The 27,803-nt window shown below is 41.8% G+C and overlaps 2 protein-coding genes across 2 annotated transcripts in view; one reads left to right on the forward strand and one right to left on the reverse strand.

The window, feature by feature from the left end:
- LOC132770620 (phospholipid scramblase 2-like) overlaps positions 1-15,674 on the reverse strand; it is a 29,601-nt gene extending 13,927 nt beyond the window's left edge. Inside the window, exons 1-3 of the mRNA XM_060767763.2 lie at positions 15,488-15,674; positions 4,591-4,623; positions 1,712-1,903 (exon numbers count right to left, since the gene is read on the reverse strand). Coding sequence (XP_060623746.2) covers positions 1,712-1,903; positions 4,591-4,597 — 199 coding nt within the window. The 5' untranslated portion in view covers positions 4,598-4,623; positions 15,488-15,674. The remainder of the gene's footprint in view (positions 1-1,711; positions 1,904-4,590; positions 4,624-15,487) is intronic.
- Positions 9,292-9,897, forward strand: LOC132769853 (large ribosomal subunit protein uL22-like). The gene has a single exon (XM_060766780.2). It carries the CDS (start codon positions 9,401-9,403, stop codon positions 9,851-9,853), a length of 453 nt encoding a protein of 150 aa, XP_060622763.2. The 5' UTR covers positions 9,292-9,400; the 3' UTR covers positions 9,854-9,897.
- Positions 15,675-27,803: the final 12,129 nt, after the last annotated feature.

Genomic DNA, 27,803 nt, shown 5'->3' on the forward strand with positions numbered 1-27,803 from the left:
TTCATAAGTCAACAGGAACTTGAAGGCACACAATCACGATAACTGAAAAATGATGTCATGTGGCAACTCAAGCTTACTAAGCTACTAAAATGCCTTAGATTAGAGGCCCTCAATCTTCTTCAGCCATGGAGCTCTTTTTGAAGCAATTTTTTTTCATAGAGCCCCAAGAAATGTTTATATATTATATAAACATTTATATAAATATATATATGTGTGTGTGTGTGTGTCTGTCTGTCTGTCTGTCTGTCTATCTATCTATTACAGACATGGGCAAACATTGTGACCAACATAAACTTAACAGTATTCTAGTGGAAGACCCCAGGGCCCATCCAGACCAACCCCTTTGGCCATGCAGTAAAAGCACCCATAGGAGATGGCTACCCAGCCTTTGTAATAATAATAATAATAATAATAATAATAATAATAATAGGATCAACCCCAGGGGGCATCCAGTTCAACTCCCTTCTGTCATGCAGGAAAAACACAATCAAAGCACCCCCAATAGATGGCCACCCAGCCTTTGTAATAACAACAACAGCAGCAACAACAACAGGAGCAACACCAGGAGTCATCCAGTTCAACTCCCTTCTGCCATGCAGGAAAAGCACAAAGTACTCCCTGAGTGGTGGGAGGGATGCTTCATGAAGCCGCCACAGAGAGCACATTTTGAGAACCACTGCTTTAGATAAACCCTTTATTTTACCTTTCTTTTGTTTTGGCTTCCAAGCCAAGCAATACTTTAACCCACACATGAATGCAGCCTGACCACATCATTTTAAGTGCCCCATGGGGCTTTCAATGCCAGGGCAACATTAGTTACATGCATTCAGTCTTACAATTGCAAGGCATCCAGATGGAAATTGGTGGCTCCTGCAAATGTTACAGGATCCAGAAGCAAGGGTTTATGGGCATTTCAATCCGACTTGCAAGCCACAATTTGCCTGTCTTTCATCCTGAGCAACCTCTCTTAAGCTAAGAGGAAAATCTCAGTGTCATTCAGCTTTCAATGCAAAATAATTATGGAATCAGAAAACCAAAAAAATCCAAAAAAAAGTCAGATTTTGGCAGATCCTTGGATATCAACAAGCACTGGATGTAAGATATAATCCAGATCTCCCATATCACCCCATTGTTACTTCCCTCTTTTCATTCTTCCATCTATCTGACAAGAGAGATGTGAAAGAAATGAACTGCATCTGACCTCTCCACAATAGTCATGTTACTAACTTCCCATTGACAACTGGGATTTTGTACTAAGTAGGTTATAGGTTTCTCTTTATAACTTGGATGAAAGCAAATCCTAGAAGAAATGAAATTCTTTTGAAATTAATAGCCTCTCTTCAAGTAATCCAAATAATGAAAGCATATACTTGATTCTTTCTCTAAAATAAAGAACAAACTCAGTTTTAGAGACTCTGAAAAATTAATGTTATCAGTAACTAATATTTGTGTTTTCTAACATTTATTATAGCTGTGTGTGCAAGTATATTTCTGTATGTATATGATTTAAATTGCAGATCAACAAAGAGGTGGTCAAGGTGTCATCTCATGGCAGCATACTACCCTCCAAAGCTGGTTTCTGAGTTAGGGATAATACTAGGATTGACTTGGATCATCCCTAACTACAGAAATTCAAAACATGATATAGCCATTATCACAATAGGATTTAATTTCTTTAGATATACGTACAGTGTGTTCAATAATAATTTACCTGCAAAACCCTGTCCTTGTCCAGGAGGATATTGACCTGGCCCTGGTGGATATTGACCTGGCCCAGGTGGATATTGACCTGGCCCAGGTGGATATTGGCCTGGCCCAGGTGGATATTGGCCTGGTCCAGGAGCATACTGAGGATATCCATATTGCGTTGGGGGTCCAGGGTATCCGGGTGCTGCGTTCTTTGCTGGAAAAAATAAAAGGCTATTTCAAGCACTTGAAAAACATCAGCCCATTATCTATGTCTAGATAGTTCTTAGAACATTTGTGTGATATTATATTTATGAAGGTAAATGCCTGCTAATGCCAATATAAGTTTGCATTGTTTCCATTTCCATATTTCTTCCATTTGTGCAGACCACAGAAAACAATAGGTAAATCAATCTCTGTGTGTGCACTCACAGGTAAAATCGAAGGGATTATAGAGGGATAAGAGGGAAGGCAGGTAAAAAACCCTTGCATTTGCAGATATGTTACTTAGTAGTGATTGTGTTAAAGTGAAATAATGTTTGGGAATAACTGAAGGCAGCCTAGCTCAACACAGAGAATCCTGTGATAGGAGAAAGGGGGTTTTTGTGGGAGAAAGGAAGACAGAAAAGCAGGGTGCCCCTCTGGCCAAAGAGTCAGTTGATGGCAGTTGGAAAAATCTGTAAAGGGAGTCAGGTGGGAATGGGGTGCCTAGATGATGGTGAGTGAATAAGAGAAAGGTGGTTTGCTTTTGCAGCTACTTACTGGAACTTGTCAAACCATCAATTACTCTGCCTAATACACTAACTACTAAATGGAATTGAACTACTTTATCAATCGTTTAATACTGACTGTAACAAGCTTTCTTCATCTTTAAACAAGGGGCAGTCATGCTTACCACTGAAGAGGTACCATATATACTCGAATATAAGCTGGGGTTTTCACCCTTTTGGGGGGCTGAAAAAGCCTCCCTTGACTTATATTCGAGTCAAGCCATGCAGCGGAACCTGGAGGCAAAGCTCCGAATCCAGCTAGCCTTCACTTCCATGACGTGGCCTAGAAGAGGAGGACAAGCAGCAGTGGAGCCCGCAGGCGAGGTTACAATGCTGCGGCTGCTGCTACTGCCTTCTTGGATGGCTGGCCATGGAAGAAGAGGAGGGGGAGGAGGAGTGGTGGCTGTGGCACTGGAGCCCCCAAGTGAGCCTTGGGCTTCTGTCTTTAGCCTCAGGCCGGTGAAATGGCTGGTGAGCATGCTCGCTGCCATTTTCGGTGAGGCCACCTCAGGCCTCCATCTTCAGCCTCTGATTCAGTGGCTGGCGAGTGCACCTGCTGCCGCTTCCGGCAAGGCTGCCTCTTGCCTCAGTCTCCAGCCTCTGGGAAGCTCCAGGAGCAGCATGGCATGGGCCAGACACCCTGTTGGGCCTCAGCTGGGCCCAGGAAAGAAGGCAGCAATATAAGGAAGGAGGCCTGAGGTGGCCTCACCGGAAGTGGCAGTGGGTGTGCTTGCCAGCTGGTTGACTCAGCTGGAGGCAGAAGACAGAGGCTGGAGGTGGCCTCGCCAGCAGAAAGGCTGAGTGAAGCTAACTGCAGAGGCCTGCGCTGGCTGCAGAGGTCGACACAATGAGCAGAGGACACAGCCAATGCAGTGGAAGAGGTTCTCTGCTCACAGCAGCTTGCCTGCCTGCCTGCCTGACTTCCAGGCCAGGAGGTGCTGTGATTGTACTTGCTGCATGAAGAAAGAAGGGGATTGGACTAGATGGTCCAAGGGTCTCTTCCAACTTCTTCTCTTTATTATTATTATTATTATTATTGAGGCCAGGTGGCCATCTGCCAGGGGTGCTTTGATTGTGCTTTTGATGCATGAAGACAGAAGGGCGTAGGACTAGATGGCCCATGCAGTCTCTTTCAACTCTATTGTGGTTGTTGTTCTTGAGGCTGGATGGCCATCTGTCGAAGGTGCTTTTGCTGCATGAAGGTAGAAAGTCCTTGGACCAGACAGTCCTTTCCAACTGGCTGTATGGCCATGTTCCAGAACCATTCCTTCATCACATGTCTAGTTTCCATCAAACCTCACAACCTCTGAGGATGTCTGCCATAGATGCAGGTGAAACATCAGGAGAGAATGTTTCTGGTACATGGCCATACAGCCTGGAAACTCACAGCAACCCATTACTGTGTTTATTTATACACAAAACACTTATTTTCTCTGCTAAAGTCAATGTACCTTTAACAAATATTGGAAACATTCTCTTTTTTTAAACTTTAAGTCCCATAATCTCCTTCTAAGCAAGGCCATCCGCCATGGATTTGAGAAGTTATAATGACTGAACTAGTGACTGGGAGTTGTGTGGTTCTGCTAATGCTGTTGATCTGCAACCCCCACCCAAACTTGTCAGTAAAGCTGTTGGTAAGGAATGCTGGGTCTACAACACTATGTAACACAATGTTTGTTCCTGGGTTATAAAGGCCATTTCCTAATTGGTTCTGTCATAAAAACATCGGATAAGTTTATTACACTGCAAAAACTTTGTTTTTGTCTGCACACTAAAATGTTAAAAAAATGCATATTTTCATTAAGGAAAATTACAAACGACTTGCCTAGCCTAAAGAAAATAACAGTACTACCCCCAGCCACAAAAAAATGAAGTTTCTGGAGTATACCAACTACTTTTAAAGTAAGTACAACACAATTAAACAGGAAAGAACACTTTCAAACCAGGAACAGATTTTGTTTTCAAATTTTGTTACATAGTCCAATCAGACCCAGCCAAAGTAAGCCAGGAAAAAGAAACAAATAGTTGGTAGATGACATGGATCACAGTTCAACATATTCCACAAATGTCCAATTGCAGAAGGCTGTTCTAAAGCATGTTCCAAGGTATCAACACAGAAAAAATATATACTTACAATCCATTTCTATGAATCTGTGTCAAATCGTTTCTGGAAGGAAAAATAGAAAATTATATCTATTTGTACTTTGCCCTCAGCTTAGTATTTGCAAATTGAGAAAAAATGTCAACAAAACTCTGTCCATTCTTTTACATGACTGGGGGAAAGTACTCTTTCCCACAACTGCAATGTTCAGAGACTTCCTTCCTTCGAATAATGGCTGAGAGATTCTAGAAGTTATAGTTCAAAGAAGAAACTTTTCAAATCTCTGTTCATATCTTCTCCTTAGTTTTCTTAGGCCTGTTTTAATCTGATCTTGGGGAGAAGCTGCTCTAAACTTCTCACATTTTTTGTCATCCTGTTCTGCTTTGTAATATACATTTTTGAGATGGTAAGGTCCGAAATTAAATATCACCATAAAAGAAACATTGAAAGCAGAGCAGAACAAATAACTAAAAGTAAACAACTTCACTAAGAATCAAGGAAATATAAAATTGTATTGTAATGAACTATTATATATAGATGTAACAAAAATAATTAACTGAGAATTACCAAAATCCATACAATCAACAGCAAGTACATAAACCCAGAATAAGGGTTTATGTACTTCAGGAAACTAATTCAAATACTGAAAATAACAGAATAGAACTGGAATGCCAATGATAACATAAAAGTTGGCAACAACTGAAACAATAATAATAAATGGTGGCCAGTTATTGAGTTCTAATTTTTTAAAAATCTGGAGAAAAATATTTTTCAGGAGTCATTTAAAGCAGGATAAGCTCCATTATATAGCTGTTTAGTACACTTCACACATGAGACCAAATTCCTGATGATAACACTTGAGTATATCCTACACATTACGTTACTACATTTTCTTCCCTGGTGGAAACAAATACATCAATAAAAGATAAAAGTACAAAGAAAAAAGAGACTCAATAGCATGGAGAAAAACTACAAACTACTTATTAAAAGTGGTGAAAAGGTAATATATCAATAATAATAATAATAATAATAATAATCATCATCATCATCATTATCATACTTTAGTTATATTCTGCTCTATCTCCAGTTTCCAATCTCCCCTACTTGAGCAAAGTCCTGGAACGTGTGGTGACCTTGCAGCTCCAGGAATTCCTGGTGGACACGGACTATCTAGATCCGTCACAGTCTGGCTTTAGGCCGGGGCATGGTACTGAGACAGCCTTGGTCGCCTTAGTGGATGATCTTCGCCGGGAATTAGACAGGGGGAGTGTGTCCCTGCTGGTTCTGCTGGACCTCTCTTCGGCCTTCGATACCGTTGACCACGGTATCCTTCTGAGATGCCTCACGGGAATGGGCCTTGGGGGTACTGCATTGCACTGGCTCCAGTCGTTCCTCGAGGGTCGATCTCAGAAGGTGTCTTTAGGGGACACCTGCTCGACTCCACGGCCATTGGACTGTGGAGTCCCACAGGGTTCAGTTTTGTCCCCTATGCTGTTTAACATATACATGAAGCCGTTGGGAGAGATCATCCGGAGTTTTGGGGTGCGATGTCATCTGTATGCAGATGATGTCCAACTCTATCACTCCTTTCCACCTGCCACTAAGGAGGCTGTTCAGGTCATAAACCGGTGCTTGGCCACTGTCACGGACTGGATGAGGGACAACAGATTGAAACTAAATCCAGACAAGACAGAGGTACTCCTGGTCAGTCATAAGACCGAACAGGGTACAGGGTTACAGCCTGTGCTGGACGGGGTCACACTCCTCCTAAAAGCACAGGTACGCAGTCTGGGAGTTCTCCTGAATTTATTGCTGAGCCTGGAACCCCAGGTTTCAGCGGTGGTCAGGGGAGCATTCGCACAATTAAAACTTGTGCACCAGCTGCGTCTGTACCTTGGGAAGGCTGACTTGGCCACAGTAGTACACGCTTTGGTTACATCCTGCTTAGATTACTGCAACGCTCTCTACGTGGGGTTGCCTCTGAAGACTGCCCGAAAGCTGCAGCAAGTACAACGCACGGCAGCCAGATTACTAATGGGGGCTGGGTACAGGGAGCACACCACTCCACTGTTACTCGAACTCCACTGGCTGCCGATTAGCTTCCGAGCACAATTCAAAGTGTTGGTGTTAACCTATAAAGCCCTAAACGACTCCGGCCCTGTTTATCTCTCCGAACATATTCTCCTCTGCGAACCATCAAGACCACTAAGATCGTCTGGAGGGGCCCTGCTCTCGGTCCCACCGCCTGCACAAGCACGGTTGGTGGGGACGAGGGACAGGGCCTTCTCGATGGTGACCCCTCGACTTTGGAACTCCCTGCCATTAGAGATCAGAACTGCCCCCTCGCTCATGACGTTCAGGAAACTAACAAAGACCTGGTTGTGGAACACGGCATTTGACAACTGATTTAATTCTTTGCCCACATGAAAGGAGGATGATGAATGGGATTGTGATGGTGTCGGACGATCTGGCTCTTTTAACTGTGATGATAATGTTTTAATGTGTATAGTGCTGATATTTTAATCGTGTTATGAAGTGGCATTGTGTTGTTATTGTATATTCTTTGTATGTTAACACATGTTGTGAACCGGTCCGAATCCCTCTTTGAAGGTGAGAGGGTCGGTATATAAAACCTCGAAATAAAAAATATAAATAAATCTCCTCGAAGGGACTCAGAGCAGATTACAATATACAAAGAGAGGCAAACATTCAACGCCTTTAATACAGTGAAATAACAATGACACAAAAATACACAGAACATAGGTAAAGGCTTCCCCTTTTATTTCTGGCTTCTGGAGATGGTACTCAACTCCGGCTATGGGGAAGTGCTCTTTCTCTATTTCTAAGTTGTGGAGCCTGTTGTCCATAGACACCTCCTGGTCATGTTGTCGGCATGGTTGCATGGGTACCTTTTATTACCTTCCTGCCAAAGTGGTACCTATTGATCAACTTAAATTTGCACGTTTTCTACCTGGAAGGTGGGTAAGAGCTAGGGCTAACAGCAGGATTTGTAGTGGGGAAAACTCCGCCATTGGTGTCAAGCGGGGTCTTCCCACATTGCAAATAGCAAGTTTGAGGGCTCTAGTTTAATGTAGGATCTTGATGACTAACCTCCTTATTACATGGTCCAGATCCAGTTTGCTCCTCTTCCTACTCAATGATTTATTTATTTATTTATATAGCACCATCACTGTACATGGTGCTATAAAAACTAAAATTAAAATAAAATCTAAAAAAAGTTGGATGACACAACATTCAAATAAGCAACCAGGAATTTTGAGCATGCCAAACCACCAATTAATTCCTTTTTACTTCAGTAGAGTTTAAATAAGAAAAAAGATTAGGACTGAAATTTTACAGCACAGTCCTATATAGCTATCAAGTAAGAAGGATAGTTATTTGATTTAACTCAAATAAATGTATTTATAACACTTATCTGAAGGACTAAATTTTTTAAAGATTCTATTTCATTATAATTTTTGTGGAGTTACATTATTATTTGATATAACCTTAATACATAGTTTGAGATGTAACTTTCAATCATTAAATTGCCATTCTGAACCATTTTCAGATTAGTTTTCAAAGAATGGGATCACTTGGCTGCATTCAGATTCCTCTTCCTCATCCAAATTTGCCATTCATTGGTCTTTTCTATTTTTCGCACTTAGAGAGAGGCAAGTCCAACACAGAGAGAAAAAATGAGAGAGCGAAACTACATTTACACTATAGAATTAATGTAAACGTACTTCACTTTAACTGCCACAGCAAAATGCTATGGAATCATGAGAGTTGTAGTTTAGAAAGCTCCAGCACTATTTGGCAGAGACAGTTAAAAACCTTGTAAAACTACAACTCTCATGAGTCCACAGCAGTGATTTATGCCAGTTAACGTAGTCCCAAAATGCATTAATTCAACAGTGTAGATCCACCCAGACAGGGAAAGAGATGCACCTTCTGAACAGAATCAGAGGCCCCCACACCACTTCAACTGCCACTACCTTGACCTCGTAAGGAAAGAAGAAGATGCAGGCACAGCTCCATAATGCACAGATCCAGGCCCAGAAATGGATGAAAAGTACTGTTCTTTCTCCATTCCCAACGGTCATTTCCCTGGTCTCAGAGGAAGAGCAGAGGATAGCCTTGTATACAGTGCATGTGTGTTTGTGCTTTCAAGCTGCTTGGTGGCTTATGTTGATCCTGTGAATTTCATAGTGGTGGTTTTGTATTCACCAGAAAGATAACCCTAGCCAACACACATTTTGGTGCTTCAAATGTTCACCACGTTTCTGGGTATATCTGATCTGCTGATTTCAAAAATGGCATCAGTTTTCCCCTATCAGCTATAGTTTATGAGATAAAGAAAATATGTCAGACACCAGTTTCCATCTGCTCACCCACAGACAATCATGATGACCATATCTTAGAAACTAGAGCTGATACAAACTATCCAATGCAATTTTCTGAATCACTGCCCCAAATAACCCCAGTAACAGGCCTAAAACCCAATATATGGGGGGGGGGGCAGGGCTGTGTAACTATAGCACCTGGCATTCACTAGCAGTCTCCCATTCAAAGATTAACCAGAGATTATCATATTTTGCTTCCATTATCAAGGGAAACTATGACCCTGCAGATATGGTAGAACTCCTACTCTTATCAGCCCTAGCCTACATATCCTGCAGTAAAGGATGATGGGAGTTGTCATTCAATAAGACAGTGTTCTTATAATAATAATAAGTATTCGCTGGAACCAGAGAATCCCACGAAATCATGCAAATCAAGGGGTTCCAACCTTTGTGTTTACTTCAAGAACACACGTGAGACTGCTCTGGCTATCAAGGGTATGCACATCTGCAAAGCTACCAAGTATTTGAAGGATATGACTCTGAAGAAGCAGGGTGTCCCCTTCCGTCATTACAATGGTGGCGTTGGCAGATGTGCCCAGGCCAAGCAGTGGGGCTGGACTCAGGGGCACTGGCCTAAGAAGAGTGCAGAGTTCCTCCTGCACATGCTCAAAAATGCAGAGAGCAATGCTGAGCTCAAGGGTCTGGATGTCGATTCTCTGGTTATTGAACACATTCAGGTTAACAAAGCTCTCAAAATGTGCAGGCGGACGTACAGGGCTCATGGCCGCATCAATCCCTACATGAATTCTCCCTGCCACATTGAGATGATCTTGACAGAGAAGGAACAGATTGTCCTGAAGCCAGAAGAGGAAGTTGCTCAGAATAAGAAGGTATCTCAAAAGAAACTGAAAAAGCAGAAATTGATGGCTAGGGAACAAATATTCAGTTAACAAACACAAATAAAATGTGTGAACTTCCAAAAAAAAAAAAAAAAGGACAGTGTTTCTCAATCTGTGAGTCCCCAGGTGTTTTGGCCTTCAACTCCCAGAAATCCTAACAGCTGGTAAACTGGCTGGCTGGGATTTTGGGGATTTGTAGGCCAAAACACCTGGGGACCCACAGGTTGAGAACCACTGGAATAAGATAATTAGAGCAATTGGACCCTGGTTCCTAAGTAATAAGAATTCTGACTGGCAAAACCTAGGGCCCTTCCACACAACCCTGAATATCAGGGCAGAAAATCCAACAATATCTGCTTTGAACTGGGTTATCTGAGCCCACATTCAAATGATGCAGGATCTTCTGCCTTGATATTCTGGGATATAGGGCTGTGTGGAAGGGCCCCTACATGATAAGTTGAAATCAGCTACACACTTCTTAAGCAATGTTGTCTGTTTGGGAAAGATTAGGCTAGGTCACGTGGCATGAAGGTCACAATTTCTCAATTTTCAGCAGTCTTGCTGAACATAGTTCCATGCAGGCTTTACAAGGGAAAATTCCTGTTTTGTGCAAATAGTAACAATTACTGTAAACCTGCACTGCACTGCCAGGAAATGTAGTTTTCACTTGGAACAAGACAGATCAATTTCACAGTGCTGAAATTTATTCAAGTCAAACTGCTTTTTAAGAAAGAGCCAACTCAACAGCAGAGAAAGTGATTGTAATCTCTATGTAAACAATTCACATTGTTTCACATCCTGCAGTCTTTGTAGAAGAATATGAAAAATTGCTTGATAGTTTTTTTTTGTATTCACTATAATGTAATCTACATGATGTAACAGTTTAAGCAACAGATCAGTACTGAAACAAGCATTACTTTAAATACTTGGGTCTTGAACCACTTAGGACTTTCTATATGATATTATCTTGTATTGAGAATGGTAGAATATTGTAAAATCTGGGATATTTCCAAGATCAGTGTTCTTATGGAATATTTTTAAATGACTAGATGGCATTGATTTCTCCCCGAAGTTTCAGGAAAATGTGTTGCTTTTGTATATATTATTTCTCAAATCAAATCATTTATTTCAGTCATAGACTAGCACAGGAAATAAAAGTCAGAATTCAATATGAACTTGGTATGTTTAGTACACTTAAAATGTAAATATAAATACTGAAGCACAATAGGGGGTGAGGGAGCAAAAGGGGAAACACGGTTAAAACATACAATGTGGAAGATGATTACTGGACACAGAGTTAACTTTTGGACCAGTCATCCTCTGACGGATTTTGTATACTGCTGCACAAACTTTGCAACATTGTAGGTTGTAGCTGAATGAGTATCTACAAGTAGCAGGGAGGTATAAAATTGCCCCATATTATTTTTGTTATTTTGTATATTTTGTACATCTAACTTCTAAAAAGAAAAGAAAAATGTGTCAAAATAGCCATGCTGGCTGGGTATTTTGGGGAGTGATAATCCAACAAGGTAACTCTTCCAGTCTATGATAAATAGCAACCAATAAGGAAGTAGAATTTATATTTCCTGTATTGTGCAACGAACCAAGGAACAATCAGAAGTACGTCAAAAGTTGATGCTGTCCCTTTCCTTATTGAACTTTACTCTTCTTGGGTGTGTATTGCCATTTAGTACATTATGTAACACAGTGTTTATTCCTGGGTTATAAATGACATTTCCTAATTGGTTCTATCATAAAACCATGGAAAAAGTTTATCAATTTGCAAAAAAGTTTGTTTTTGTGGGACATCCTGCAGCATATTTTGCTATGTTTTTTCAATTGCGATCTCATAGAGTCTCTGTCAATTCAACAGTTTGTGGCAGTCACAAAAACAACGTTTCCAGAGTATAACAACTACTTTCAAAGTGAGTTCCACACAATTAAACAGGAAATAAAACTTTCAAATGAGGAACTTTTTTTTCAAATTTGTTATATAGTTTTATTAACCCAACTTTGCATCCCTTTTCAAACCACCCTTACCCATGTGGATGATTTTGGAGCATTTCTGATTTCCAAATAAGGGTTACTCAATCTATATTTGAATTCATAAGGTGAGGGTGGGGGGACATGTAGAATAATCTTGTTCATTGTCCTTGCTCCTTAACACTTTCAAAAAGGAACACATAGAGATGTACCTGTGCAAGCTCTTCAACCACAAACTCTTTTGGGTAGAAGGACAGTCCTTGCTTTGGACAGATGAAGAATTGGCTGATAGAAGCCCAACCACCGATGGGTACATCTACCCTATTGAACTGAAGCAGCTAGACAACAGTTGAACTGTGGCTCAAGACTATGGAATCATGTGAGTTGTAATTTTACAAGGGCTGCATCTACACTGCATCATGCTACCCCTCTATTCTGCCTTCATCAGACCACACCTGGAATACTGTGTCCAATTCTGGGCAATGCAATTGAAGAAAGATGTTGACAAGCTGGAATGTGTCCAGAGAAGGGTGACTAAAATGATCAAGAGTCTGGAGAACAAGCCCCATGAGGAGTGGCTTAAAGAGCTGGCATGTTTAGCCTGCAGAAGAGAAGGCTAAGAGGGGACACGATGGCCATGTATAAATAGGGAGGAGGGAGCAAGCTTGTTTTTTGCTGCCCTGGAAACAAGGACATGGAAAAATGGCTTCAAACTACAGGAAAGGATATTCCACCTGAGCATTAGGAAGAACTTCCTAACTGTGAGAGCTGTTCAGCAGTGGAACTCTCTGCCCTGGAATGTGGTGGAGGCTCCTTCTTTGGAGGCTTTTAAACAGAGGCTGGATGGCCATCTGTCAGGGGTGCTTTGAATGCTATTTTTCTGCTTGTTGACAGGGGGTTGGACAGGATGGCTCATGAGGTCTCTTCCAACTCTATGATTCTACACTGCTGTATTAAAGCAATGACATCATTTTAGCTGCCAAGGCTCAATGCTATGACAGTCTGTAAGCTGTATTTGGGTGAGGCACCAACAAACACTCTCTGGCCAAAAAGTATTAAGACCTTGGGAGCTTCTACACTAGTATTTCACAAACTTTGGTCTTCTAGGTATTTTTGGACTTCAGCTTCCAGAATCCCTGATCACTGGCTCACAAGCGTCTTGGAGTTCTAAGTCCAAAAACACCTGGAGGTGTTTGGGAATTATTAATCTACATGAGTGGAGTCCAATCTTTGATCTTCCGGGTGTTTTGGACCTCTGCTCGCAGAATTTTTTACCATTAGGTGAGCCAGCCTGGGCCCATATAATGGTAAAAAAAATCATAGTTGGAAGAGACCTCATGGGCCATTCAGTCCAACCCCATTCTGCCAAGAAGCAGGAAAATCGCATTCAAAGCACCCCTGACAGCCATCCAGCCTCTGTTTAAAAGCCTCCAGAAAAGGAGCCTCCACCACACTTCAGGGCTGAGAGTTCCACTGCTGAACAGCTCTCACAGTCAGGAAGTTCTTAATGTTCAGGTGGAATCTCCTTTCTTGTACTTTGGAGCCATTGTTCGGTGCCTTAGTCTCCAGAGCAGCAGAAAACAAGCTTGTTTCCTTCTCCCTATGACTTCCTTCACATATTTATACATGGCCATAATGTCTCCTCTCTGCCTTATGTTCTGACGGCTAAACATGCCCAGCTCTTTAAGCCGTTCCTCATAGGGCTTGTTCTCCAGACCCTTGATTATTTTAGTTGCCCTCATCTGGACACCTTTCAGCTTGTCAACAACACCTGGAGGGCCAAAAGTTGGATGGCACTGATTGATATTGTAGTTTGACACTTTAGCTGCTCTGGTTCAACGATATGACACCCAGGGATTGGTAGTTTCACAAGCTCTGTAATTTTCTCGAGGGCTGGTGCCTCACCAAACTACAACTCTCAAGATTCCCTCACATCGTGACAGTTAAAGTGGTGCATTCATCCTACAGTGCATGCCTTGCAAAGTTACAATGCCCATACATAGCCTTGAGCTAGAGCAATTGAGCCATTCAACAAGATAGGTTCCTTCTAAGTAAATGGAGAAGTGAAAAGACTCTTGAATCATTTTAGTCACGCTCCTCTGGACACCTTTCAGCATGTCAACAACAGCTGGAGGGTCAAAGGTTGCATGGCACTGATCTATACTGTAGAATCAATGCAGTTTGACACCACTTTAGGTGACCTGGCTCGATGGTGATATCTGGGGAGTCTCAGTTTTACAAGTTCTGTAAGTTTCTCTGTTAAAGAGGGCTGGTGCTTCACCAAACTACAACTCCCAAGACTCCCTCACATTATGGCACTTAAAGTGGTGCATTCATCTTACAGTGCAGTGCATGCCTTGCAAAGCGACAACGCCCATAGATTGCCTTGAGCCAGAGCAATTGAGCCGCTTCCATTCAACAAGGTAGATGCATTCTAACTAAATGGAGAGGTGGAAAGCCCAGGTTAGGAAGTAGCCCACCGGATGGACAGAGGGAAAATGGGAAAGGGTCTCACCTGGTCGTGAATGAAGGCGGAAGCTCCTCTTGTTTTTAAAATCTAGACTAAAGCAGGGAGGGGGAAACAGGGGGGGGGGGGTTGAGAAATCGAAAGCACTCAGAGAGTTCGGTTTCTGTTTACTTTCCACACAAACACCTTTCTCCCTCTGAGAATATTGTGCTACGTAGGCATCTATGACCACAAGGTGCAACAATTACACTGTAGATTGAATACAGTTCGATACCCTGGCCCAATGCTATGGAATCCTGTGATTTGCAGTTTGGTGAGGCACTACAATTGAAGAGAGCTATTGACAAGCTGAAATGTGTCCAGAGGAGGGTGTCTAAAACGATCAAGGGTCTGGAGAACAAGCCCTATGAGGAGCGGCTTAAAGAGCTGGGCATGTTTAGCCTGCAGAAGAGAAGGCTTAGAGGAGGGTCAACAACATCTGGAGGGTCAAAGGTTGCATGGCACTGATGATGTGAGGAAGTCGTAGGGAGGATGGAGCAAGCATGTTTTCTGCTTCCCTGGAGACTAGGATGCGGAACAATGGCTTCAAACTACAGGAAAGGAGATTCCACTTAGACATTAGGAAGAACTTCCTGACTGTGAGAGCTGTTCAGCAGTGGAACTCTCTGCCCTGGAGTGTGGTGGAGGCTCCTGCTTTGGAAGCTTTTAAACAGAGGCTGGATGGGCCATGTGTCGGGAGTGCTTTGAATGAAATTTCCCTGCTTCTTGGCAGAATGGGGTTGGACTGGATGGCCCAGGAGGTCTCTTCCAACTCTATGATTCTACTAGAGGAGGCCAAAAGACTTTGCAAAACAAGTCCCAGGAGCACAGCATTCGATAAAGATCAGACATATCTGATGTATCTCCTGAATGACCACATCATGTAAACCCCAAGATTCTATAGCACTCAGCCATGGCAATTCAGGTGGTGTCAAACTGCATTAATTCAGAAGTGTAGATGCATCCATTAGCTGGCTGAACTCGTAAGGGAGGAGTGGGGGAAAAGCGTGTTTTTGGCTCTAGAGACACCTCGGCCATCAAACCCTCCGAGTGACCTTCGACAATTCTTTCAGCATTCCCCCTGTAGACAAACATTGCCAAGAAACCCCCGTTGTAGGGTCTCAGCCTTATTTTGGAAACAACAACTATGGAAAGCCTTCCCCAGAGTGGGCACCCCATCAGTTTGTAGTTATTACCTTGTTCGAATTGCTGCTCCGCTTCGTTGCTTTCCACTTCCCTCTGTTTGGCTCAAGAGGAAAGCAAAAGGAAGAGAGGGGTGGTTTACGGGAAGGGCGGATCTGGGGGTGGAGATTAGGTGAAAAAAGCCAGCCAGGAGGGACGGGGGAAGGAAGGCCAGCGAGGAAATAGGCGTCAACAGGCGACCCAAAGGAGAGAGAGAGAAGAGAGAGAGAGAGCGCCTGGGAGGCAGACAAAGCAGAGCCAGAAATGCGATTAGTCCGGCAGCGCGGAAGGAGGCATTCCGGCGTCAAGGAGATGATGTCAGGGATGGAGCCCGGCTGGAAGCACAACGCGGCCCCTAGACGTGCTGTTCCTGTTCGGATCCAAGGGCGGATGCCAACTCCAGGGTGGGAGTCTGAGGAGGCTACGCTTCCCCTACTCAGGGTTTGCAGACCTTGGGGATTATCACCCCCCCCCCTTTATTATTTTTTCACACAAACATAAAATAAACGTAGACACCAAAGTAAACAAACAAACAAACATAATAAACTAATCCAATACAAAAATGACTTTATAATATTCCCACCTTCATTCCTAGCAACTGGGACTTTGGCGCAGCTGGCTGGGCGTCAGCTTCATTAAAATCACTACTGACCAAAAGCCAGCCCAGGTCAGAGTGAGCTTCCGACCAATTTGTGTAGCTTGCTGTCGACCTTTGCAGCCCAAAAGACAGTTGTATCTGTCAAGTAGGATATTTAGGTACCGCTTATGCGGGGGAGGCTAATTTAGGACACCATAAAAATCTCTAGCAAGCATGCAAAGAATGAGGAAGTATTGGGTTGTTGTAGGTTTTTTCGGGCTATATGGCCATGGTCTAGAGCAGGGGTCCTCAAACTAAGGCCCGGGGGCCGGGTGCAGCCCTCCAAGGTCATTTACTCAGCCCTCGCACAGGGTCAACCTAAGTCTGAAATGACTTGAAAGCACACAACAACCCTAGCTCATCAGCAAAAGCAGGTCCACACTTCCCATTGAAGTACTAATAACTTCATATTTGTTAAAATTGTTATTCATGTTAATTATTGTATTGTTTAAAGTGTTTTTTACACAACCAATAAGATATGTGCAGTGTTTAAAAATAAATGAATTCATTCATGTGTGTGTGTGTGTGTGTTTGTTTGTTTTTTTTCAAATTATGATCCGGCCCTCCAACAGTTTGAAAGACTGTGACCTGGCCCTTTGTTTAAAAAGTTTGAGGACCCCTGGTCTAGAGGCATTCTCTCCTGTTGTTTCGCCTGCATCTTTGGCACGCATCCTCAGAGATAGTGAGGTCTGTTGGAACTAGGAAAAAGGGTTTCTATATTTGTGGAATGACCAGGGTGGGACAAAGGACTCTTTGAAACATTCACACCTAGCTCCAGCAGACAAGAGTCCTTTGCCCCACCCTGGTCATTCCACAAATATAGAAACCCTTTTTCCTAGTTCCAACAGACCTCACTACCACTGAGGATGCTTGCCATAGATTCAGGCGAAACGTCAGGAGAGAATGCCTCTAGACCATGGCCATATAGCCCGAAACACCTACAACAACCCAGTGATTCCAGCCATGAAAGCCTTGGACAATACAACAAGGAAGTACTTCATCAGTGTTACAAAAGGACAGTGAAGTGACAGCTTCCCTGGTGGCCAGAATACCCTCATAAAAGAGCTGGAATGTTAAATAGCCCCTGTGTGTCTGTCTATATATGTTGTGTTTCTATGACCTTGAATGTTTGCCATGTATATGTACATTGTAATCTGCTCTGTGTCCCCTGCAGGGTGAGAAGGGCGGGATATAAATACTGTAAATAAATAAATAAACTTAGGCCCCTTCCACACAGCTGCATAAAATCCACATTGAACTGGCAGTGTGGACTCAGGTAATCCAGTTCAAATCAGTGTGGATTATCTGCCTTGATATTCTGTGTTATAGGGCTGTGTGGAAGGGCACTAAAACAACTAAACTCCATCCCCCAGAGAGAGAAGGGGGGAGGGGGGAGTTTAGTTATTCTAGGGCCCATCCTCACCAGATAGATAAATAGATGGAGGTTGGTTGTTTTAGGGTCCTTCCATGCAGCCATATAAACCAGAATATCAAGGAAGATAATTCACAATATGTGCTTTGAACTGGATTATCTGAGTTCACACTGTCAAATATATATACATACACACACAGGGCTGTGTGTGTGTGTGTGTGTTAAGGGTTTTAACTACAACCCCCCCCCCCCCGCCAAACCTGGTTTACTCAAGAATTTTAACTGGTTAACCAAGTTATGAACAAACCAGGTTTCTTTTTTAACCTGACACATTTCAAGGCAGGGTTGAACTCCCTCCCTCCCCCCCCCCCCCCCTCCCCGAGCTATGGCCCTACCACTGACTTAGTAAGCATTGATTGTTGTGCGCTCCCAAGTAACAGAGATTATGGGATTTCATGGGAAAATTTGCCCAGATGAGGTTTCTGCCGAAGCTGGGGCCCCTTCCTCACAGCTGAAAAATATCCCACATTATCTGCTTTGAACTGGAATATATGGCAGTGTGGATTCAGATAACCCAGTTCAAAGCAGATATTTTGGGATTTTCAGCCTTGATATTCTGGGATATAGGGCTGTGTGGAAGGGCTCTGAGAGAGTTTGACTTGCCCAAGGTCACTGAGGGGCCCCCTAGGGCCCTTCCACACAGCCCTGTATCCCAGAGTATCATGGCAGAAAATCCCACCTTTTCTGAGTATGGACTCAGATAACCCAGTTCAAAGCAGAGAATGTGGGGGCCCTTCCACACAGATGAATAAAATCCCATATTTTCTGTTTTAAATTGGAATATGTGGCAGTGTGGACTCAGATAACACAGTTCAAAGCAGATATTGTGGGATTTTCTGCCTTGATATTCTGGGATATAGGGCTGTGTGGAAGGGACCTGAGGCTGAGAATGTGACCTGCCTAAGGTGACATGCTGGGTTTGCAAAGATGAGTGGACATTTGAACCCTGGTGTTCAGAATCCTGTAGTTCACTTTACTATGCCAGACCGGCTCCAAACATAGGTAATGTTAGGGCTAACCATTAAGCAAATGAAGCAAGGCATCAAGGTAAGGGGATACCATACAAACTTTGCATTGCCAGGTTTACCATGGGTCACCATACAGTGCAAAACTGCAAATGATGCAGCTGAACAAGATTCCACCAAAAGGGGCCTCGACAATAAAAAGACTGCAATTATAACAAGTAGGAGAAAAGCTTTTAAATATAAAGTGAAAGGATACAAAATGTATAATTATTTTACTGTAAGTTTTGTTTCATTTAATTTCATTTAAATTTAAAATTTTAGTTTACAGTTTATCATTGTTTACATTTTGAATTAGATTTATGTAGGGACATCAAAATCTTTTAAGTGCTTATGCTTCGGTCACTAAAGGTCAAATCAGTCTATTTAGTCCAGGATTCCAATCACATAGCACCCAATCAGCTGAAGTGCCCCAGAAACTCATATGCAGAGGCATGCTATCTGGTAGTGTTGGCTAAATAAGAATCCTCTTATTAGATTTTCCTTTTCCCAAAGAGTGGTATTCTCCTGACACCAGAGTGCTTTGTCTTAATGGAAACTGGCTGGACAGGAAGGCTGTGTTGCCTTGGGAAATTATAGAAATAATTTCATATATGTATGTGAAAAATATTGTGATTGATATTATGAAAGAGATGCAAATAAAAGAAGAGAGAAGCAGCACATTTTTCATATACAAATGCATATGCATGATTTATCATTAGCATGTCTTGTAGAAAGAAGTGTGTTTTGCATGTTGCTTGCTATCCAAAAACTATGTGTAAAAATGTAAAAGAATAGTCAGATGACAAAGTAGATGAGAACATCTGATTTATGCAGAGCTCATTGTGTTTGATCATATATCACTAGACTGCTGTCCTTCACATATCCTTTATCCTCTCACACACAACTTCTTCAGATCTGGCTAGGCATTCAGATAACTGGACCAGGGAACATTATTGTATAACTTCAAGTGGTTTCCAAAGCAGCTTGAATTGGTTGGATGGAGGTAATGTTTAACTACAGGTTAGGATTAGGGCATATATACTGATTTCCTCACCATGGCACTATTTGTCTTTGGTTGTGGGAGGATTGCATGCTCCTGTAAAGCAAGAAGCTATGCCGATGACAGCAGTGCTGCTAGTAGGGTCTCCTGTGTCAGATAGGCTTTTGCTAAGCAGTCAGGCTAAATGTGCGAGAGAGTTAATTGTTATCAGAAGGAGTGGGGTATGGCATTGGTGGAGGATGTCTCAGAGACAATGGAAGTGGTATCATTGCTCATACGAGGTAGTAATGCACAGAAGGAGGCACAGTAAACCCATTTTGAATGTCGTTTACCATGACAATCTTGTAATGGGACAATCCAAAATGAAACAAAAAGCCATTGACTTTACCTTGGAGGATGCAAAAAGACATTTTCTGCAGGCAAAAAGAGGCCTCACTGGATAACAGGTGAAATTCTTTTAGAGGTTATGGACACAGAAGAAGAAGCAAAAAAATGAACTGTGGTAGAAATAGTGCTAGAGTCAGCTATCTAACAACTTGTCCATCAGATTGTAATAACCAAGAACTACTATAGTAACCAATGCAGAGAAATAAAAGGTAACAAAAAATGAAGAGAAGAAACATCATCAGTATTAAAAGTGACCTTAAGTAATTAGCTTGCTGGGCCCAAATTAATTAATGTATTATTTACAGTATTTATATTCTGCTCACCCCGCAGGGCAGATTACAATGTACATATACATGGCAAACATACAATGCCATAGACACAGAACATATATAGACAGACACACAGGGGCTATTTAACATTCCAGCTTTCATGAGGGTATTCTAGCCACCAGGGGAGCTGTCACTTTTTGTGACACTGTTGAAGTACTTCCTCATTCTTTACATGCTTGCTGGAGATTTTTATGGCATCGTAAATTAACAAAATGAGTTTCAACAAGGAGAAATGTAGATACTACACTTAGGTGGTGATGAAGCAAGCGAGGTGGAGACTAGAGTGACGTTGGAGGAAAGCTCGAATTGAATCTGACTGAGCATGGGCTAGAGCAGGCATGAGCAAACTTCAGCCCTCCAAGTGTTTTGGACTTCAACTCCCACAATTCCTAACCGGCCGTTAGGAATTGTGAGAGTTGAAGTCTAAAACACCATTAAGAAGAGTGCACAGGCTTGTTTTCCGGTGCCCTGGAAACTAGGACTTAGAGCACTGGATTCAAATTCCAGAAAAGGAGATTCCACCTGAACATTAGGAATAACTTCCAAAACATAGGTAGAGGTGATTTTGTCAATTCCTTCTTCTGAATCTGGGTCAATGTTTTAACAAAATTTTCTAAATTTATACACAGTATGTACATTGCTCCTTTCTGCTATGTTAATCGACAAAATAGAAGATACCTGTTATTTTATCTTCAATTCTAATTGTGGAAAGTCTAAAAGACATCTTTGAATATTCCTGAAATCCGCCCCCCCTTTGTGCCCCATCTTTCAGAGTGCCCCCTTATGGTTTGATTTGAGCAGGCAACTATTAATAATTTTGGTTGCCTATTGCCCTGTTTATGTCTCCTACCTTTAATTATGTTTTCTCTATTAGGCCATTTAACACCTTTATTTCTAAGATACCTAATAGGCTATTCCTTTACCTTTCAGCATGTTTTTTTTATAACTTCTCTAGCAAGCCGATGCTTGTTCTGCGCTTTAACGTTTCTGACTTTCTCCCAACATCTGCTGCTTATTCACCTGAATTCCTCCTTAGTTATTTCCCCCTTTTCCCATTTCTTGTACATACTGTATCCCTTAATTCTCTCACACCAGAAGTGACTTGCAGTTTCTCAAGTTGCTCCTGACACGACAAAAAACAAACCTCAGTTGAAAATTATTTAAAAATCCATTCTGGTTCCTTTAAGTACTTCTCATTTTTCCTCCTCATAGCAACTGTTTGAAATTCCACATTCAGCACCTCACTTTTAGGAAACTCCCATCTATTATGCATCTTTTTCTCTTTTAGTATTCCAATCCTTACCATAGAATCACACATAGTATTTCCCTTGTTTACTGCAGTTAGCTTCCTTAAAGCCTACAATGCATGTTTCATTATGCTTGGCTTCCTCTTTCAGCTATATAACAAACTCTGGGTATGTAGATTACATAAGTTATAATCAAAACACACTTGATATATGAAGGAATGGGAATGCAAATGAAGCAAAGAATTCTTTTCACTTTGATTTTGGAATTTCAAGATCTTAGCAGGCACTGCTGTGCTATACCTTTTAGGAATAGAGAAAAGCTAGATATAGCTTTTTGAAGTTTAAATCAGAAAATGGGAATCACATTGAATTCTAAATATATTTTGAATTACAAATCCATCAGCTCTAGGTAGCATAACCAATGGTGAAGAGGGTTGGAGGTTGCAACACGGAAGGCTTTATTATTAGTTTTCCCAACAAGAATAGACACACTGAATCAGTTACTGATTGACAAACCAACACTTCTGAAAAATCCCTTAACTAAACAGATGTGGTGTAGGTGGGAACACCAGTTGGATTTAAGGGCCCTTCCACACACCCATATATCCAAGAATATCAAGGAAGATAATCCACATTATCTGCTTTGAACTGAATTATTTGAATCGGCACTGCCATATAATCTACTTCAATGTGGATTTTATATAGCTGTGTGGAAGGGGCCAAAGACTACATGGTTAAGATCTTCAGTGCTGGTCAGAGACTACCATAGTTAAAGCATTGCTTACTGGCCATGGTTGGGCCTTTCCACACAACATATAACCCAGATTGCTTCCAGACAGCACAAAATCCCGGGATTTCAGAAGAGGTCCACATACAGATCTGTTGGTCCCAGGATTTCTGCCTCCGTTGTTCATACTTAATGCTTTGTTGCAAGATTTAGAGGCTCCCTAGATGGCTGCCACAAGACTTCTGCCAGAAACTTCTGTGGTTTTCCCCCCAAAAAACCCTCAAGATGTGGAAATGCAGATATGTGGGGAATCACTGCAACGAATGACTGCAAAACTTCTGTTCTTTGTCCTGGCCAGAGAAACTGTGCCCTCCAGATGTTTTATCTGCCACACAAACAAAATTGATGGGGTAGGACAACTTCTGCCCAAGTCAGCACTGCACAATCAAACAGGAACACACACTTTCAAGCCAGGAACAGAACTTTGGCATTATTGACACTTTTTAGAGTCTGGCTGCCTGACCATCTGTCCAGACAGATTTTGTTGTGTACTTGTGGCATCAAACAGCAGGGTGCTGTTCCTGGGTTATACATGGCTGTTCCTGATAGCACTTCTTGTGAAAAGATGTACAATATTGAGTAGGGGGACACAACTTTGTCCTGGCCTGGGAAACTGCCCAGCACAGGTTTCATGAAATCCCTGGCACAGAAACAAAGTTTTTGCCATCTACTCAAGTGTCTTTTTAGGAACCAAACAACTAGGAACAAACATTTAAAACCAGAGAACAAACCCTGATAAAATAATAATGTGCTTTCTGATTGCAGGGAAATACAGACATGTGAAGATCTGTGTATTCGGCTCAAAACAGCAATATTCCCACACTGGGAAATCTCGTGGTTTTTTTTTTTTTTTTTTTTTTTTTTGCCTTTTGTAGCCATTGCTTCAGTGTTTATAGGGAATGGCATCTGGCCACCCTCCTGTTTGCTGCAGAAGCTCCTGGTAAAAAGGTACTGTCTGGACGGGCCCCTAGAATATCAAGGCAGAATAGCCCACAATATCTGCTTTGAACTGGGTTATCTGAGTCCACACTGCTATGTATCCTATTTCAAAGCATGTGGGATTTTATTTAGCTGCGTGGAAGGGGCCATAGTATCCATTAGCTGTGCTGCTGGAGTGCTCTGGAAGTTGTAGTTAAAAATAGCTTTGCTGCACGTTGCTGCTAGTGCATCTGTTAGTGTTTAAAAGAATTGAATTATCCAACTGGCAGATGTTGACAGAAGTGCTTGGAAACAATTACGTACTGGGAACATTCAGCAATACCCTATTCCTGACTTTGTCAATATTTTTTCAACTTGCCTCATTAGCCACTGACATACAGAGAGGATCTTGGTGTCTTACCTTTCTCCATCAGTGACTGGTAGAGATGGAGGGAAGAACAGCGTCGTAAGGATGTTCGGTGTGGGATAAATTGAATGAGATGTAAGAAACAAAGAATCTGACACAACACTGGCCTTTGGAATAGCCAGAACTGGAGGTTTTAATATTGTCTCCTGCCATTTTATGATTGGCATACATAAGGGGATAGGGGAAGACAGACTGTAAAGCAAAATGGTGAAGCAAACTTAGTTTGATGCAAAGTTTGGTGAAATTACTTTTTGGATTAGAATTCCCTAAAAAATGTTTTCCAGTGTTTGGTATCTACTATGTGGCAATGTCTCTCTATGTTTCTGCTTTGCACTACCCATGCTTTTCCCAATAGAATGAATGCCCATAGTTGTAACCTGCTTTTGTGTTCTCTCAAATGTAGACTGGGCATTGATTCTTTGTCCCATAACGCATTACCAAGTGCATCTACCAGTTAAGCATCCACATTTGACTGGCTTTTTCCTTTTCCTTATTGGTTGGTCCTAATAATATTTCCAGACTGGATTTTACAATGTAGGATGCCACTTTCGACTGAGCCTGACCATTAAACCATCTAGGCTGGCATGATCAATGCTGAAAGCTCTGTAAGATTTCAGGCACAATTATTTTGCTAGCCTAACTGGAAATCTCCAGTATTCTTTGATGGTCTTTCATCCAAGTAGTAACCAAGCCTGATGCTACCCAATTTCCCAAAATACAGCTGAGGTGGTGTGAATTACAGGTGGCATGATGATTTTTTGAAGGCTCTGTCTAGCTCTGTTATATAATCCTTCTCAAAAAAGAAATATGTTTCCTGCTTTTTCCTTGGCTCATAGCCAACAAAAATAACATGCTGAGTGGTATGACTGGGTCAGCATGTGGTCATTGGCATAGTAATTCTAAGTAAGGCCATCCAAGGTACATAAATGACATACAAGTCTCTGTTGTTATGGACTCTGTCCATGTCCAAGTTTTCCATATATGGCTGCCTCACTTCACATTATATGCTTTGCAAATGTTTAAAACAAATACTAAATTTATACAGTAGGAATTAACAGACTAATTCCTTATACCTGTATTCACTGTTGACAACTAGTTTTTCATTATGTACCACATAGCTTATTCAGTAAAGCTGTGCAAAAAGTCATTTGTGCATCGTATGCCAGAGCAATTTTATAAGATCCATACATACAAAGCAGGGGTTTTTGAACTGCAAGTAGCACCACTGCAAAAAACTTAAGATTCAAAACACTGATCTATAACTTTTTGGAAGAGTTATGTAAGTCTAGAAAATGTCTCCAGGTCTCTGTTGAGGGTGTCACTTCTCCTGCAAAAGGGCTGGGTTTAATTTCCCAAAGGGCCCCGAGGAGTATGAGGAAGTTGAGGGGAAAGTCCTGCTCTTTCTCCAAACGGGGCAGCAAGTGGCTGAGGGGGAAAAGGAAGGGGCCCGAGGCTGTTTGGAATCATAGGGGTAGAAGTCCAAAACACCTGGCGGTTCCAAGTTTGCCCATGCCTGGTCTCAACTGACCATTTAACACAGTGGCCAAACAACAAACTCTCAGAAATGTTTGTGAAAGAAAGTACTTAATATGCTTCAGTGCTCTGTGGTTTGTGTAATCACCATCTGGGCGTCAAATGGGTTCCAGGATTTCTTTTGTAATCATTTGCACAGAAAAAAAAAAACTTTCTTCAATACTGATTTGAGACTGCATTAAAGGATCAGTATAGATGTTCAATTACTTCAACAGTCAAATCACTACACCAGACAAGCTGCCATACGGATACTTATTAGAGATTAAGTCCTACTGTGCTCTCATAAGTTTATTTCTAAGCAAACATACATAGGATGGTGCTATAAAAGTAGTTGAACGTGCTAAGGATTTCAAAAGTCTTTAGAAGGAGGAAGCTTGCTTTCTTTTTCCTTTTGTAAAAATGCATCATTGTGACTGGTAGTCAAAGATTTCAAAAAGAACAGGAAATTGTAAAACTGAACAATAAAACACTTGAAGACCAACACATTGCTGTCTGCAACTTTATCCCAGACTTGGGCTTTCTGTAATGCTTTACTTCTGCCTCTCTCCTGCAAGAAAACAAACATTACACAAAGCTAGAGGAAGTGCTGTGGAAAAAGCTAGAAGGAGAAAGTGGGAGAAAAAAATGCCACTTGTGGAGCCGAAACTTAGCTGGAAGAATGCATGAGCTTCAGCAAAATTAATGAAGTTTAACTAGTAGTTAAAATCAGCATCCAATTCACAAACATTGGGATAAAACCCACCTCCAAACTCCATGTTTTCACATGAGGAAATTCTGACCTTTCTTGCTTCAGGATGTGGAGATTAAACAAATTTATGGAGCACTGGGCTCTCAATGAGTTTTGTAAGTCATGATGGCTACAGCTTAGCTTCACTAGCAGAGGAACTTTTCCTCTAAATTCAAGCTTTTCTGGAAAAGGAATGATTTCTTGATAAGGTCAGCTCAAGTTTCACGAGAGAAGGGATTTTCATGATATCTCAGGACTCTCTAGGGAGTTCAAATCTCATAGGAACTGAAAACCCCATACATTTCTCACGATGGCAAGATTACTGAAGGACATAAACTACCCTTCTGCTTAGCATCAGCCAAACCTAATAGAAAAAGAGGACAGACAGAACAGTGCCATATGCAATCTCAGCAAATAGACATCCAGCATTGGAATGTAAGGCCTGGATTGCTACATATGCATAGTCACTTCCTGCCCTTCTCACCCCCAAGGAGGGACTCAGGGCGGCCTCACAGCAAACATTATTCAGTGCCATCATAATGATAAGAACAATCAACAAATTCATTAAAACAAAACATTAAATAAACCGTTGTTAAAACACGCCAATTAAAATCCAAGTCCGGGTCAATTCATTGTCACTTAGAAATTGCTTATATCTTCTTCATACATGCCACTATTCAATGGTCAAATGCAAGGTCCCACAGCCAAGTCTTGAGTTTCTTTTGAAAGGACAGGAGGGAGGTGGCCAATCTGATGTCTTTGGGGAGGGAATTCCACAGATGGGCAGCCACTGTTGAGAAGGCCCTGTCTCCACCAATCGTGTTTGTGATGGTGCTGGGATCAAGAGCAGGGCCTCTCCAGATATAACATTCATATATGTGAAGCTAAATCTTCCTATGGACATGACAATTCAATGCCAAGCCCATGCTCAGCTAAAGTATATTTGCAGTTAGTCAACAGTAGGGACAGAATCTAACTTCAAATTGTAGCAGCCAAAACCAAACTCCTACAAAAGTGCAAAAAACAAAGCCTTTAATGTGCACCAGTGATTTGTGCAATCAACATCTGGGCCTCAAACTGATTTCAGGATTTCCCATGTAATCATATGCACATTGAAACAACTTTCTTCAATTCCTGTTTGAAATTGCATTAAATGGTCAGTGTAGATGGGGCTCCAGTCTCCGCATGGGACAGTTGGAAGAATAAAACCATTTTTTTTCCAAACACACTGAGACTTTGTCTCTTCTTTATATCCTTTCTATTGAGTGTTACCAGCTGCTTTCCTTCTAAAAGAAGTCCTGACCTGATTAGCAGTGCTTGGTTTGGTTTAGGCAAGTTATTTATTGCAATGTTGTTATCAGATGTGATGTAAACCTTTTCTTAGGCTTTTTTTTGTGATAAATGGGAATATCTTAAACCAAAAAAGACAATCCAAGTAGAAAGGGCTGCTTCGTTCAAATCAGTACATGAAATTCCATTCTTGAACCCTTCCCCACCCTCCTCCTCCTCCTCCTCCTCCTCCTCCTCCTCCTCCTCCTCCTCCTCCTCCTCCTCCTCTGCCTCCTTTATCGTCAACCAAAATGTCAAATGACAGAGCCACTGCAATCTTGAAACTGCCCGTCTGCAGAGCCTGAAATAGTTAAGCATGACAGCTTCCAGACACTTTGATCCCGATGTAATGGCAAAATAAGGTGCATTTCTAAAGTCAACAGTTTAGCCAGCCAATCAGAAAAGCATTCTCAGAAAGCTCCCACCTTCTTGACAATTCTGCACATATATAGTAAAAGAGACAGACAGCTTCTGACCATTTGCTTTTTTTGTGAAAAGAAGTTTAGCTTCAAGCTGTATATTCAGAGAAAGAATGCAAAACATGCCTACAGAGGATAGCCATATTAGTCTATC

The sequence above is a fragment of the Anolis sagrei genome, chromosome 3, assembly GCF_037176765.1.
Source record: "Anolis sagrei isolate rAnoSag1 chromosome 3, rAnoSag1.mat, whole genome shotgun sequence".
Lineage (NCBI taxonomy): Eukaryota > Metazoa > Chordata > Lepidosauria > Squamata > Dactyloidae > Anolis > Anolis sagrei.

Excerpts from the sequence above, each read along its gene's own strand:
- LOC132769853 (XM_060766780.2), top strand. The coding sequence starts at position 9,401 with ATGCACATCTGCAAAGCTACCAAGTATTTGAAGGATATGACTCTGAAG.